Here is a 16582-nt window from a genome sequence, read left to right as displayed (position 1 = left end):
GCGCATACATAGGAAAAGAAATCCATTACTATACAGCTACACTATTGATGACAAACAGCTGGAGACAGCGTCTGCCTTTAAATATCTGGGCGTAACTGTCAGAGCGATCTTAAGTGGAATGACCACATAAAACCGATAGTGGGAAAAGCAGACTCCATACTCAGATTCATCGGAAGAATCTTAAGGAAATGTAACTCATCCACAAAAGAAGTGGCTTATAAGGCACTTGCTCGCCCGATTCTTGAGTACTATTCATCTATCCGGGATCCCTATCAGGTAGGAGTGATAGAGGAGACAGCGAAGATCCAACGAAGAGCGGCGCGTTTCGTCACGGGATCGTTTAGCTCGCGAGAGAACGTTACGGAGATGCTAAACAAACTCCACTGGCTGACGTTACAAGAGAGGCACTGTGCATCACGGACAGATTTACTATTGAAATTTCGTGAGACCACTTTTCAGGAAGAGTTGGATAATATATTACTTCCCCCCATATACACCTCGCGTATTGACAGCGAGGAGAAAATTCGATAAATTAGAGCCAATACAGGGGCTTACCGACAATCATTCTTCCCACCCACTATTCGAGAGTGGAACAGGGTTGGAGGGATGAGAGAGTGGTACCGAAAGTACCCTCCGCCACACACCGTTAGGTGACTTGCGGAGTATGATGTAGATGTTCCCTTATTGGACACGATGTCTCCCCTTAGCTCACTGTTCGATGGTTATCCTCGATGCTGTCTTCAACAACCTCATCCCTGGTTGTATTTCCTTGCTTCGTCTGTGTTATTTGCATTGACGTGTGGCTTCAACCAGCTTTCTGTTCCCAATACTATCTGTGCATTTTAACCTTCAATAAGCGATACTAATTCTGGGGCCTTTCCTTGGATGCTCCTGCAGTTTACTAAAATCATATTAATTTTTCTATCTCTGATCTGCGAGGACCAAGATTTTCTGAGGTCACTGTGGCTGGTTTAATAGTCAAATCGTGTTTGCAACCAAGGGAGGGGTCCTCTAACCTAAAAAAGCCCCATGTGCATGCCACACGTACTCCGCTACCCTAGCAGCTGCTTCCTGCGTGCAGTGCACGTCTGGCCTATTAAGGGGAACCCTACAATTCTACACCCGATAGCGGAGGTCGAGAAATTCGCGTCCAATACCGTCGCATAGCCGTCTGAACCTCTGGTTTAGACCTTCGACTCTGCTCCAACCAGAGGACTGCGATCAACCCTGGGTACGATGCTACAAATAGACAGCTTAGCCTGCACCCCGCGTGGGTTGCTAGTTGCCTTCACCAAATCAGCGATCCGCGAAAAGGAGCCGAGGATGGCCTCAGAACCCAAGCAGTAGGCGTCATTCGTGCCGACATGTGCCATTACATGTTGCACCCAGTGCGCTCGATAGCCGCCGGCAGGACCTCCTCCACATCTCTGTCTTCCCTTACAATTTTTACCCTCTACGGATTCATTTAGCACCGCGGAAATTATTTCTTGATGTCTTAACTCATATCCTATCATCCTATTCCTTCTTCTTGGCAGTGCTAGCCATATGTTCCTTCATACACCGATTCTACTGAAAAACTTTTCACTTTTTGTCAGTCCTCCTTGTTTTTAACATGCTCTAATTGCACCAAATCTGAAAAGCTTCGATTCTCTTCCTTTCTAGTCTACCAACAGCTCACAATTCACTACAATACAGTGCTGTGCTCAAAACGAACATTCTCAGAAAATTTCATCCTCATGTTAAGGTCTATGTTTGATACAAGTAGATTTCTCTTGGCGAGGAATTCTCTCTTTTCCTGTGCTAATTTGCTTTTTATGAACTCCTTGCTTCGTCTGTGTTATTTGCTTCGTCTATTTCGTGGTTCCCAAGTTTGATGTTAAGTTTATCACTAATCTCGTTTACATTCTCTGGACTGTACACTTCATTCAGTGTGTGCTATAATTCTTCTTCCCTATCGTTCAGAATAGCAATGTCGTCAGCGAATCTTATCATTGATACCCTTTGACTGTGAATTTTAATCTCACTCTTGAAAATTATTCTCTTTATATCTATCTTTGCTTCCTCAATGTATAGACTGAACAGCAGGGACAAAAGACTTCATCCCCGTCTTACACACTTTTAATCCGAGTGAAATTCGAAAGGAACATAATGGGAATATCAAATTCCCTTAAAATTACACTTAAATCAGCATCGTTGTGAAATCTTATATAGCTGTGGCCCCGACCGAAAAGATGGTTAAGGAACATTACATAAAACCTAAATATGGACAACCAGACGGGATTTTAAACCGCCCCTTTCCCATATGTGATAGCAGTTTTACCAGTGAATCACATCACTCGCACACAACTATAAAATACGTAGATACGTCTGTTTTGGGGAAAAAGCTCCCATCTAGAGCAAACTGGAAGTCTGACAGTAAATACATCGATACAAAGAAATACCGAAAACATCATGTGGGTTTCTCACATAACATTGCACAACGGAATCCATAATCTCTGTGTGGTCCTGTTACATGACAGAAATGGCTATACTGTTCATTGTTCATACACTAATGACTAAAGGACCTACGTTAGCTAACATATGACAAGTGGCACACCAACACGACTAGAATCTATAGAGAAACGTTAAATTCAGTGTTAACATGATCATTCAGTTAGTCGTTCCGATCTGTGGTGTATGAATTATTATACGTTGCCCTAAGATGCTACTGTGGGTGCAGATATGCGTCACGTTGATCCATATATTTTACAACTAGCTTAAAAACCTCAAATTGCCTGGGTACTCACTTTTCCACTTTCCTACTAGCAACGGAATTAAAAAATGAACTGTGTTTGTAGTGTAATATCCAAGACATTTCCTGTACGCTGGGCGCAACTTCTTCGTGTGTCTACAACGTGATTTCGGAAACGTCTCTATGGCAACGCCTCCTCATATCTCTATAGACGGCTTTCGTTTTAGCGCTTCGTAGTTGAAAAGTCAAAAGCTGTCAAAAGCGCTGCCAGATGTCAGGGATTCCCTTAAGTTGCCTCCACTGTAGGAGTATCTTGGTAGTGAATAATAAATGTACTGAAATCTCATACATGATGTGGCATTTTTCCACGCACCTCAGTGTTTATGAAGTTATATCTCTTGACCTACGTTTCGTACAATGATGTATTTATGTAGATGCATTCAGTAGTATACATGGATACTGTCTGAAAAACATGTTGCGAATACCGTTAGTAGTAAAGAAGTAATAAATTTAAACAACATGCACAGTGCGGGTGATTTTCATGCATCTCATTTTATGACATCACATCTCTTGAGCTATGATAGGTAGGTGATTGTTACCCCCAAATCGAATGTTGTCTGACAGTAAGGGGTATATGTACCAAGTTCGGTTGAAATTCAGTGGCTTAGAAGGAGATGTAGACCACACACACACACACACACACACACACACACTCGCAGGTATACATTTTTGTAATATGTGTGGACTACTACTGAACTCCTGTCTCTCATAATGGATTATTTGCAATTAAAGATGCTAATGTTACCAACACTGTAGAGCTAAAGATCAATGAACATACAACTGAACCTACAAACCTCATTGAGAACGTTAAAAGAAACCCATAGGCCCTACTAGGGCACCCTTCATAATAACAACTTCCAGTCTGGGTACATGCAGATAGTATTTCGATGGCCTAGAGGATCAGGGAGCAGCAAATATCGCGGTGTTTTTAAAAGCTTAAAATTTCCTACCACTCTCGAAAGACCAATTCTCGTATGCAGTGTCTTTTCTTGCTTCTTCTTTGAACTGGAAATAGCATCATAAGCAGAATTCTGAAACGAGAAAAAGACCAAATATGAGATAAAAGCAACAGATGTGGTTTGAAAGGAAGGATGATGAAAGATAGCTCTACCGTTCTCAAAAATTTTCCTCTAAAATGACAGTGGGTTGTTGCCTTCGTAGCTGGACCTTGGTGCTAATCACACTAACGAGCTAGATAGCTAAGAAATACATAGGTTAAGGCAGGTTCAACACAGTAGTGCTAAAATTACGCTACACTGTATGATATATATTCCGTAAATCCCACGGGATCATTCGCATGTAGAAAACTGCAGAAGATTCACGTTTTACATAAGTATAACATCGAAATGATAATAAAAAACGCTAAATTAAGTGGTGTGAATTATACTATAAACAATTAACGAAAACATTACTTCTAACAGTTCCCGTGGAAACAAAGTCGTCATAGAAGCAGCTGGTCCGCAGATATTTCTTGAATTCATCCTCAAACTCACATAACTCACAAACAAGCTATTTAAATGCGCTGTCAAATCTGTACTGAACGATTTGTTGACCTGGCGTTGTGAGGTTAATTTAGTTAGCGATGACTTTTTTTTCTGCGTTCAGCTTTAGAAACCAATTTCCGCTAATTACGTTTATCAGTTATAATCATCATAAGTGCTGCATTTACGACCATTAAAAATAAACGGATTATGTGCGCCATTAGCAGGAATGTAATAAAACGCGTTATAATTGCTTTTATTTCTACAAAACGGATCTCTATACCATCATGGATAAACTGATTGGAGTTATGTTTTCATAGCTACTGAACACCTGTATATCGGTATATATGATCTCATTCTGTACTAAAGTTTTTTTGCAGATATGATCTTTAATCTTGGGACTATATTTTTGTTCTACTTTTATTAGAAAACAGAAAAAATGTGAACGAAAAAGGACTAAACACAGAGAAAACATGTAACGACACTTGGTACGAGGCATCATGTATAAAGTAGCCGATTATGAATCCTCACAAAGATGATTTTACTTTTCCTGGACGTCTGACGCACATAGGTCGCGGGATTCTGTGCAAGGATAATTCACCGGTCTCAATTATACATATAATTTCAAGTAAAGACAACGACAAAGACGTTTTATAAGTAGAGAAATGAATTTAAAATGTTACACACGACCGCACTGCACAGAATTCTTAACGATTTAATCATGCAGTTATCTGAAATCCAAACTTCCTCTGACCAAATAGAAAGCATAGGTTGGCGAAGTTCTCGGAACATCTAATACTGGCAGGTGGTCGCTTGAATGAGATACATGAAACACGACAATTTAGAAGCACATAATTCTTGACTTGCCAACGGCCTTGCCTCCGTGGTAACCCTGGTTCCCATCAAATCACCGAAGCTGAGCGCTATCGGGCTTGGCTATCACTTGGATGGGTGACCGTTCGGGTCTGCTGAGAGCTGTCAAGCTCTTGCGAAGTCATTTAAGGAGCTACTTGATCGAAAACTAGCGGGAAAGGTGACAACCGCCGTGAGAGTGGTGGGCTGACCACACGCCTTTCCAGATCCGCATCCAGTAGCGCCTATCGATTGAGGATGACACGGCAGTCGGTCGGTTCCATTGGCCTTCCGAGACCTGTTCGAACGGAGTAGTATTTCTTAACATGAGGGGGTTTCCTAGAGGTCATGTGCAATGAAAGTCTTGTGGGAACATCGAAACAGTGTGTGTTTTATAGACATTTGTAGCAAAAATAAGTCAGTGAGCTAACAAGTTTTCCGTCCAGGCAAGTCTCGTTTTCGAATAATATGTTAAACATATAGTATCGGTAATATATTTAATGAAACTAAGATTCCAAAGTGGATATATTCGAAGGTGTAAGAGACGATCTGTGATTTTCCGTATATATGGATTGTTTCCCGTTAATAAGTAATACCCACACTTAAGTGCTTAGTTTTCTACACCTAGTATTGTACGCTATGTTTCTACTAGAAGGAGACATTATACTGCTTCTGCTCCTATCTGCAAGTAGTGTCTTCCTTTATCAATTAGAAACGAACCCAGCAGCACTTCACAATTGCTAAATAAGTACGGGAACTGGGTGTACCTCATAATCACGACCTCTCCCTTCTGCCTGTCCATATCTTCTTCCCATCTCTTTGTCTATCACCTCCTCCTACCCCCTCTCTCTCTCCATCGTTTAATTGTTCTGCTATTTTAGTTAACACTGACTCCAGCAAAGAAAACAAAACCGATCATTTTTATAGCAGAGTGCAGCACATCTTTTTCTTTCCCACAGTCGGTTTTTATAGAAAACCCATACCATACATGGAGGATCGCCTCTGTAATCTCTTTTCTTCATCCACTGTTCTGCAGGCAACAGGCCTCAAGTGTAACCTTACCAAGTCTTAGTACTTTCAGCCTTCTACTGTTTATTTGGATCATGAAAATTCCTGGCAGGACGTATGCCCCTTGGAACAACATGTCACCCCCATTACATCTTTGCCCTGTCCATATAATCTTCAAGAACTTCGCCGGCTACAGTGGCCGTGCGGTTATAGGCACTGCAGTCTGGAACCGCGAGGCCGCTACGGTCGCATGTTTGAATCCTGCCTCGGGCATGGATGTGTGTGATGTCCTTAGGTTAGTTAGGTTTAACTAGTTCTAAGTTCTAGGGGACTAATAACCTCAGAATTTGAGTCCCATACTGCTCAGAGCCATTTGAACCATTTTTTCAAGAACTTCAAACATTCCTCAGCAGGGTGGCATACTATCAGAAGTTCATTCTCAGCAGAGCTACTATTGTCCAACCATAGTATCTGTTGGGGAAAAATGCTCTTGGTCTGCAGGTTGTGGCCATGCTCCAGTGCAGCATAAGGATAGTCTTCACTGCACACCATGTCATGTCTTGCAACGTTTTAACCTGATAAGTGTCTACTCTTGGCCATGGACACATCTGAGCACAAGGTAGATGTGGTCATGGCCTACTGCTATTCAGATGGCTTTGAATAGCCTACTGCCTCTGTATGGAAAACACTCATCTTAGCCTAGCCGCAGTATTCTCAGGTGGAGACAGAAGCTCTTACTTCTGTCTATAAATTACGAAATTCATTCGTTATTGTATGCTAAAAAGTTTCATTTTGTCACTAACCATAAACCCTTAATTTACTTGTTTAAACTGTTTGCAACCTTACTGAACAAAGCTGCTCATCATCTTCAGTACTGGGCTCTACTCTTGTGCCAGTGCAATTATGAGATTCATTTCACACCACCTGACAACGTGCAAATGATTGCTCTGTCCCAGCTTCCTGTGGGCCCTGTCCTGTCATTTGATCAGGAGGAACTGCTTTGTTTTTAAACATGATACAGAAGCAAGGCACACAGTGGATGGCTTCCCCATCACCAGTTTCCACAATACATCTACTGCAGCAGTTGATTCAGTGCTCTGAAAGGTAGTCTGCATGATACAAAAGGGGTAACATGGCCATCCACAAGGTCAAGCTTCAGACCCTCTTTGAAATATTTATGTGCTGCGATATCACCTCTACCTCTCAGATGGCATTATTCTCCTGTTGATGAAGGTGTTTACTCGCCACATTATAGTTCCAGCACCTGTGCCACAGGGGATCTTTTGCTTATTACATTAGGGTCATTGGGGAACCTCTCGAACAGAACTGGTAGCGCAATGCCATGTTTTTTTGCCTGGGCATTGATCAGAAGGGTGGAACAACTTGTTGTGACCAAGCGCAAATTTTTGGGCCAGCAGGCAGCATTGCACACCATTTTTTCATCATGGACAGCCCCTCCACAGTCTAGGGAAACAATCCACATTGATTTTTAGACACTTTCTGGTTTTGGCCACTAATGCATTTCTTAATGTACCATTATGTTTTTACTGTCCGTCTACAACAGCAGATGTGACTGTCAAGGCTCCAACAGAGATATTCTCCACAGAAAGCTCACCTTGAACTCTGGTTTTGGGCAATAGTCCTTGATTAGTGGCTCAGTATTTCAAGGACTTTTGTGAACAGAATTTCATTTGCTACATCAAGACCCCACCCTTCCACCACAGTGGATGATTTGGGTGGCAATAATTGCATGTGACTGCTGGTGTGCTGTTGGAGTATGGTGAATCGCATGCCTCATGCTGACTTGAGAGACCAAGCACTGTAATGAACAGGTGTCAGCAAGCAGTATGCAGTTTCAGCTAAAGTCAGTTCTCTCCTTTGTAATTTAATTGTAATCATATGTGAAAAGTGCATCATACTGCAAGCCTGTGAAGAACAGTAAGTACAGGATATAACATGATTCTAGAGCAAGAAACGTATGTGTAAGTAAGTTTACTTACTGAATCGGATGTAAGGATATGAAATGGGCATGCAGGGTACTACATTACAATAAAATTAGTACACACATTTTGGGCCATTAATAAGAAGTCACTTATAATACTAAGTAGTTGCACAGTGTGTTCTTGGTGTGACTTTATGTCATGTATAGCAGGCAAAATTACTACAAAGTGGGTGTATGTGCCATTCTGAGCAGTGCAGCTGGATTATTTTATACACCATGAAATCTGCTCCTGTTACTGGTTTACCCACATTTGCTGCAGTGAAGTTCCATGGGGAAGGTGCAGCACAGACCAAAATCCAGCTCTATTCTATGCAGACTGATTGTGGAGATAAGTGAGTTACCTGTGGCTGCCAGGCAGGTTGTCATATGTGTTCAGGACTGATTTAGCAGCATAAATAGGAGCCAGTTTCTAGCAGGTACTTATGGTTGGTGCATCAATCAGTGATGAGTAGACACTGTGTTGTTGGCCTGTAATTCAACGAAGCACCGACAGTCGATTACCACAGGCATTTGGGCACATGCATGGCTTGGTGCAGCATTGCTCACACTCCCCGAAAATGCTGATGGTACCAACAGATACCCATCTGTGTATCGGGTGTTGGCACAGGTGAGCAAGATGCAGCCCTGCTGCAATAGCACCTTCTGTCCTTTTGCTAGCTGTGATCCCTACCAATGTGACAAAATGCTACCAGCTGGATAAGCTATTGCATCAGCTGATCAACTTTCACCACTAATAACTCATACTTGGTGGGTGCTACCATGGTGGTTTCACTTGTGCACTGCACAGTTGATACCGTAGTGGGTTGATATCCATTTGACCTATGGCAGCGCCATCTAGTTGGCCATCCATAGTGCCATCTGGTTTCCTCCTTCAAGCTAGATGAGTTTCGTTCTTTGTAGTTTTTTCATTTGATGCTTATTTCATGAGATATTTGGCCTGGTCACTATCAATGGACCACCCTATATATGTAATGGTATAAGCATTTATAGGCAACGGTCTTTCCGCAGTGTATACACCGGTTCCCGTGAGATCACCGAAGTAAAGTGCTGTCAGGTGTGGTCGGCACTTGGATGGGTGACCAAGCAGCCGCCATGCTCTGTTGCCATTTTTCTTGGTGCTCTCAGCCTTATGATGCCAACTGAGGAGCTACTCGACTGAATAGTAGCGGCTCCGGTCAAAGAAAACCATCATAACGACCGGGAGAGCGGTGTGCTGATGACATGCCCCTCCTATCTGCATCCTCATGTGAGGATGACCTGGCGGTCGGATGTTCCCGATGGGCCACTTGTGGCCTGAAGACGGAGTGCTTTATAAGGATTTATAGGAAATCTGGTTTTTGTGTATCTGTATATGTATAACTGTATGAACAATTAAATATAGCAATCTTCTTCTGAGAATTTATTTCTTGGTGCAAGGTGATAGCACTGTGTTGATATAAGCAAAGAGATTGATTAGAATATGTAGTAGAATCTGTATGACTTATTCATGTGGGAACAATTTGAGAAAAATCTAACAAAGCGATATAGTCTACATTTGATGGTGCCATGCTTTTGTGTGATGTATGTGCAGTTGATTCTTGTGGAAAACCTTATTTGACAACAGGATGTACCAGGGAGAGTTTGGATAGACTGACCACTGGGCAGTATTTCATGGAAATTTTGTATGTATTTTGATACTTGGTTTTGGTGGCAACAGTTGCATGTGACTGTAGGTAGGCTGATGGACTTCGGTGAATCATATGCATAATGCTGACATGAGAGCTCAAGGATCGTAATTAACAAATATCAATAAGAAGCATGCTGTATCAATCAAAGCTAGTTTCCTCCTTTGTAATTTAAATATTGTCATATGTGAGAAGTTTAGTGTACTGCAAGCCTGACAAGAACATTATGTACATCATATAATATGATTCTAGAGTAGGAAATGTAAGTAAGTTTACTTGCTGAATTAGATGTAAGGATATATAATGGATGTGCTGGCTGCTACACTACAACAAAATTAGTATGCACATTTTGGGCCAATTAATAAGTAGTCATAACATTAAGGTACTGTAGAGGGTTTTCTTGGTGTGACTATGTGTCAAATGTTTTAACTAAAATTGACACAATGTGTGGGCATGTGACATTACCAGCAGCTTGGCTGGATTATTTTACAGGATATCATCATGAGCCTGAAGTACTCACAGATTGCTATGCATGGCTGACATGAGATGACAAGGGACATGCTGTTAAGCAGCTGCAGGGTTGTCTGGGTACTGGATTAGCAGGAGGGGCCTGCATGCATGAGGAGCGAAAGCCATAACAGACTATCAGCTGAAATATTAAGCTGAAAATGGTATGTATTTTCATTAACTGTTAAAATTATTTGCAGTGCTTCTCCTGAAAGTAGGTCTGGTCACTGAAACCACCTATCCCATCAAACACAGGGCTACCTGTAAGACCAGTCATGTGGTGTACAAGCTAAGCTGCAACCACTGTGCTGCATTCTATGTAGGCGTGACAACCAACAAGCTGTCTGTCCACATGAATGACCATCAACAAATGTGGCCAAGTAATAAGTGGACCACCCTGTTGCTGACCATGCTGCTTATAACAGAACATAGAATCATGTATGTCAGTAATTTCTTTATGTGTAATGTTTTATGTAAATATAGCCTTTCACTGCGAGTTTAACAACTAAGAGACTGTTACCTTTGGAAGGAGGTGGATCTTTGGAAGAGGTGGTTGGCCGTCTTTTGATCTGGAGCGTGGGTTGGAGGAGGTGGTGATACAGATGTGGTGGAAAACAATGTCTTATTTCATATTAGTGTAGAAGAGTTAAATGTGAATAAATGAATTAAATAGTGATGTACAAAAGTAATGTAACGCTTGCTCACTAAAAATCAAAATATCACGTCACCCTACAAACCAGTTAGTGTCATCCAAACACAAAGAAAACTGTGGGAACTTTGCAGTGGAATCACCTCTAGACTTCATGAAGACAACAACGCAGCCATCGATATGAGTTAAGTACCAGACTGTTCATACTTGTTAACGACCTCGGAATATAAATTTGAATCTCCTGTAGTTCCTGAAGTCACTATGTGGACAAAGGAGTAGGACAACTTATTTTTTATAGACTGTGGAAATTTTAGGAAGAGGTCTGTTAAATGCTGGATATGATATCCTTCATTTCAGTGACTGCTTCACAGCTTGTGCCATATGGATCCTTCCCACCAACACCAGCTTTTCTGAATTGTGCAGGTGGGAACTTCCCGTGAAATACATCCTGCATTTCCATAACCCTCCTGGCCTCAACCTTCGTTAGTCGCTGTTCTACACATCCAACCCTTTCCCTGCTCCCATTCCAGCACTACACAGCCATCATTCCACCACAGCAATTAATCTCCCCCCCCCCCCCCCCAACCTGCTACTTCCCCCCCTCCCCAGCTCTCCCCTGCCCTCCACATAACCTGCAGCATTTCACTGTCCACCATTCCCACCATACTATCCATACCCCTCCCCTCCCCAGCCTCCTCCTTACCCCCACCCAGTAGCCGCTAGTACCATGCACTGGTGCTGCTGCTCGCACTGTGGTTACAGTGACCTGAGACTGCAGTCATGTGTGTGAGTTACATTTCTGTGAGTGTGTGCTTGTTGTATGTGTGTCTATTGTTGACAAAGGCAATTGGCTGAAAGCTTTAAGTGTGAAACTCTATCTGTTGTGCCTATCTCCACTATATGGTGAGTGGCAACATTCCTTCTCCTAATATTGTTACATTCCATCCTGGATTTTCCATTGTTGACTCTTTTCTGTCAAAAGTGTATTTAAGTTCAGTTCCCTTGTACATCCTTTTTATATATTTCTTCCACCTTTCAGTTTCCATTCCTTTGCTTAGTACAGCCTTTCCATCAGAGTTCTTAATTTTCATGCATGTGCTTGTCTTTTCTCCAAAAATCTCCTATAATTTTTTTGCAGGTGGTATGTTCTTTCTCTCTGCTGTGCTTGCTTGTACGGTCTTGAATTTGTTCCATAGCCAATTTGCACTTTCTATCAATCTCATTTTTTATGTTTTTATTTCTTCTTCTTTGTTTCATTCACTTTATTTTTAAATTTTCTCATTTTATTCATTAAATTCAGTATCCAATGTTACCAAAGGATTTCTGCTGAGTCTTGTAGTTAATAGTTCATTGCACAGGCCAAGTGATGCCATGATTTTTGTCATCAATCCTATTCACTGTCTTCATGGTATCATTCCTCAAGTCCACCTATTTGGCTTTTATTGTGTTCCTTTCTCTTTCAGTCAGTCATTGCTTAATGCCCCTTTTGTAACTTTCAATAACCTCTGTTTCTTTCAGTTCATCTAGATTATATCTCCTTAATTTCTTACCTTTCTGCCATTTCTCGTGTTTATCTGCATTTCATAACAATAAATGTGATTAGAGCCCACATTTGCCCCTGGAAATATTAAACAGTTTAAAATCTGGTTTAGAAATCTTGGTCTATCAATGTACTACGTGATTTTGCTAAATGGGGACAAACTGCAGGAAATGATCCCTGGATGGATAAGAAGCAAAAAAGTTGCAAGGACATATGGCCAGAAATGCATTTGGAGGGCAGTATCCACTTGAAGGTGGAGATAGAAGATCTTTGGCAGCTTCTTTGGTGTCAACACCAAGCACGAGGCCCACCAGCACAGAATAAGCCACATGATTGTATGGACCATTCTCCATGGCAGCTGTTACTATCGATATCACTTACAATTTGTACAGACCTTATTACCCACTTAAACTTGCCTCTATGGTAACAGTGGTGTTTCTAGTTCATTGCACAGATCACATGATGCTGGGATTTTGCCATCCATTCTATTCACAGATGGACTCACTTGCATAACCATATGCATCAACATGCTGCTTCTGGGACTCAGGGAGGCATGCTGGCCCCAGATTAAATTCACCTGGGGGATTAATTATGAGGTCTGTTGGGCTGGCCAGCCTGTATATAGTTTTTAGGAAGTTTCTCTCATCTAATGTTGTGACCTCTGACCTGGTACCCATACCACACCTCAGTTACATGATCTGCCAACATTTCATAAATGTCTGTGCAAATTTAAATGGGGTAACACTAGATGCAGTAACACTAGATGCAGGCAGATGGGGTGCACAAATTCCATCCCAGGGGTGGGACAAAGAGGGGGAGGGAGGGGGGAAGGTGAGATGTCAGCACTAGAGCAAATGGCCACCTGCTACTCCTAACTATACTGAATACAGAATAACATGCCTACCCTAAGAAGACATGGGATTAGGCCAGGAGAAAGAAAAAGAAAGATCCTATACAATATTGCAGTGCCTGTGTTATTCTGATTAGGATGCAATGCCTGTTCCTTTGGGCATGCATGCACATCTAAAGGAACTTTGCATCATAATTAGAAAAACACAGGCACTTCAGTATCGTGTTTATCTTCCAATACCGGGCAAGCAACTCTCAAGTACAACATCTCACCTGTACGGGAATATACATAATGGATGTACAACAACAGGTCATAGATGCACAGTTGATGACATATGGAAGTTTGGATCTAGATGTGAGTCATGCACAGATAGCCAAATGGTAAGGCGACCACTCATGATAAGCAGGCCATCTGATAGTAGTCCTTATTCGCATTTATGAATTCATTTGATAAGAAAGATCCTACTCACAGATGAGGTTACATTTACAAGTGGTGGTATCATCAACCTCGACAATAAGCACCTGTGACCTATTAAGAATTTCCATGGTATGGTGGCAGTGAACCTCCAGAATTTATGGTCATATATCCATATGCCCCAGTCCCACTTCAGCCTTAATGTTTGGGCAGGGATTATTGGTGACTGCATCAAGGGATCAGTCATCCTTACACAACACCTAACAGGTGAGGCTTATGTGCACTTCTAAGATGACACTGCCTCCACTGCTGGAAGACATGCCTTTGCCAGTATGAAGGGCAATGTGCCCACTACATAGTGGTGCTCCAGCTCACTGCCTTCTTGACTGTGGAGCTAAAACACTGGTACAGGCAGAACATTCCCACTTGTCTCACATGTTCTCATGTGCTTTCAGTCATTGAAGCCTACACTATCAAAAATCTTTTATCTCCACCTTTCAGTGAGTGTACCTCCCCTGGAATGCATTTACAGCCATATGTCCACATGACCTTTCTTGATCCTTATCCTCTCAGGGATCATTTCCTGCATTTAGTCCCCATTAAGTTAAATTACTCCATATTTACTAGCAGATGTCTTCCATACATACTACGTGACTGAATTATGCTCTGTGTAAAACTTTGCTGAAACAGTGTGGCTAGCAAGGATTTTGAAGTGGTAAATGCTGGGTAATAAAATTTAACATCTGTACCAGAAAAGACATGTATTCACAACAGCAGATTAATGCAGTTACTGTATATTTAGTATTTGGCACATGAGAGCTTCAAGCAACACAATCAGTGAGGTAAGAGAACTTGCAATTTGAACTTACGTAATATAAAATGAGTTAACTTTTAAGCTCTCTGCTGCCTCAGCCTCTGATGCATTGGACTAACACACATTCACTAAAACAGGGAAAGGAGTTCATTAGCCATGAGAAGGATGATCTGATCGTCACCTCGTGTCAGTCAGTCAGCTACACTTCCAAAACATTCAAAGAACAGTGTGTGGCTATAAAAATATATGCAAGTGCACTTCAAACAATGAGACCTTATACTGATTGCAGTAACAAAGCAATAGTGAACTTGAAAGAGACATCTCCACTACAAGAGAAGTTGGGAATGATCAAATATGTACAGAAAAAAATTAGTAAATGACAGAAACCTAATAATAGTATGCAGTGATAACTCACTTTACAATTAGTCTTGCAATCAACTTTGTAATTAAGGAGACACTGTTGAACAAATGAGTAACAATAAAAAAATTGTGTCTATAAATTAAAACCAAAAGGCCTAGCTGGCTTCCACTAGTGGAATATTTTTAACCAAGCCTGTGCTAACAACACTCCATATAACACATTGGGTTTGAACACAAATCACCAAAAATATTTATAACACCAACAGGTAAAACTGTGGATAAAGTATGACTTGCTCTCTTCACTTGTGAAATGTGGTTGGCATCCTTGCACATGCCTGTGTTTAATGTGTAACTGCCAGAAGTTTCATTGTTGTATATATGTTAGCTATTGTTCAATGCTGTATTGAATAAAATGTTGTATCAAACAGTTTGTCCATTTCAAGATGGCAGGGTTAGAGGAGCAATGTGTCTGCATTAAATTTTGCATGAAACCCAAGAAAAATTTTACAGAGATACACCAAATGATGCATGGAGCCCACATTGATGACTAATTAAGACACACATGGTGTTATGAGTGATTCACACAGTTTAAAAATGGCCAGAAGCATTTTAAAGATGACCCTTATTCAGGACGTCTACTGACAGTGCTCATGTCACGAATGTCAATGTCAATGCAAACTAGTTGTAGAATGATGATCCTAGAGGTTGCAGAATAATGTAACATTTAGTTGGATCATGTCATGAAATCCTGACACAGGAACTTGGAATGCATCATGTTGCTGCCAAGTTTGTCCTGTGGCTCATGAGTCAAGAGCAGAAAGACTTTCACCTCGCAACCTGCGAAGAGCTTCAGGATTGCACAAATGGGAACAAGATGTTCCTTAAGAGAATGAGAACTGGTGATGAGATGTAGGTCTATAGTGACGATGTTGAGATGAAGGTTCATGGGATGGAAAAGTTTCTCCAAGACCAAAAGAAGCTCATCAGGTCATGCTGATAGTTTTCTTTGGCTTCCAAGGATTAGTTCATCACGAATTTATGACACAGGGACAATCTGTTAATCAGTGGTACTATTGGGATGTGTTGTGATGCCTGTGAGAAAATGTGAGAGCAGCCTGAAATGTGATGAGACAGCCGATGGCTCTTGCACCACAATAATGGACCCACACATTCATTCTTGTTGCTGTGTGATTATTGCACAAAAAATTAAAGCACTGTGCTGCCTCATCCTCCATACTCTATAGACCTAGTCCCTGCAGGCCGCATTAATTTCCAAAGTCGAATACCTCACTGAAAGGATGAAGATTTACAATGACAGGTGAGATTAAGAAGATTCGCAGATGGCATTTCATGTGATCCAGCAAGAGGCATACCAAGACTGCTTCCAGAATTGGAAACAGCACTGGGAGCAGTCTATCAATTGTTGAGGAGAATATTGTGAAGGAGACCATGCACAGTGAGTAAAATGGAAGTGCAGAAAAATTCTGTGGACAAAGTTATGTAATTTTTGTAAAAGACCTCATAAGATGCCCACCAAACAAGCCCATGTGCTTCTGTTGCTCCACTCAGCCTGTATATCTTGGGGGATGAAAAGCAGGGACAAACTGATGCCATCTTGCAATTTGAGTGCTGTGTTTCTCAGTCAACTGA

At 41.5% G+C, this 16582-nt stretch overlaps 1 protein-coding gene across 1 annotated transcript in view; it reads left to right on the top strand.

Moving 5' to 3' along the window:
* LOC124795023 (neurotrimin-like) overlaps positions 1-10387 on the top strand; it is a 388376-nt gene extending 377989 nt beyond the window's left edge. Inside the window, exon 8 of the mRNA XM_047258789.1 lies at positions 10291-10387. Coding sequence (XP_047114745.1) covers positions 10291-10343 — 53 coding nt within the window. The 3' untranslated portion in view covers positions 10344-10387. The remainder of the gene's footprint in view (positions 1-10290) is intronic.
* The last annotated feature ends 6195 nt before the right edge of the window (positions 10388-16582 follow it).

Source organism: Schistocerca piceifrons, chromosome 4 (assembly GCF_021461385.2).
Source record: "Schistocerca piceifrons isolate TAMUIC-IGC-003096 chromosome 4, iqSchPice1.1, whole genome shotgun sequence".
Classification (NCBI taxonomy): domain Eukaryota; kingdom Metazoa; phylum Arthropoda; class Insecta; order Orthoptera; family Acrididae; genus Schistocerca; species Schistocerca piceifrons.
Note: the sequence above shows the minus strand (reverse complement) of the source record. Positions and strands in the feature narration are given on the sequence as shown.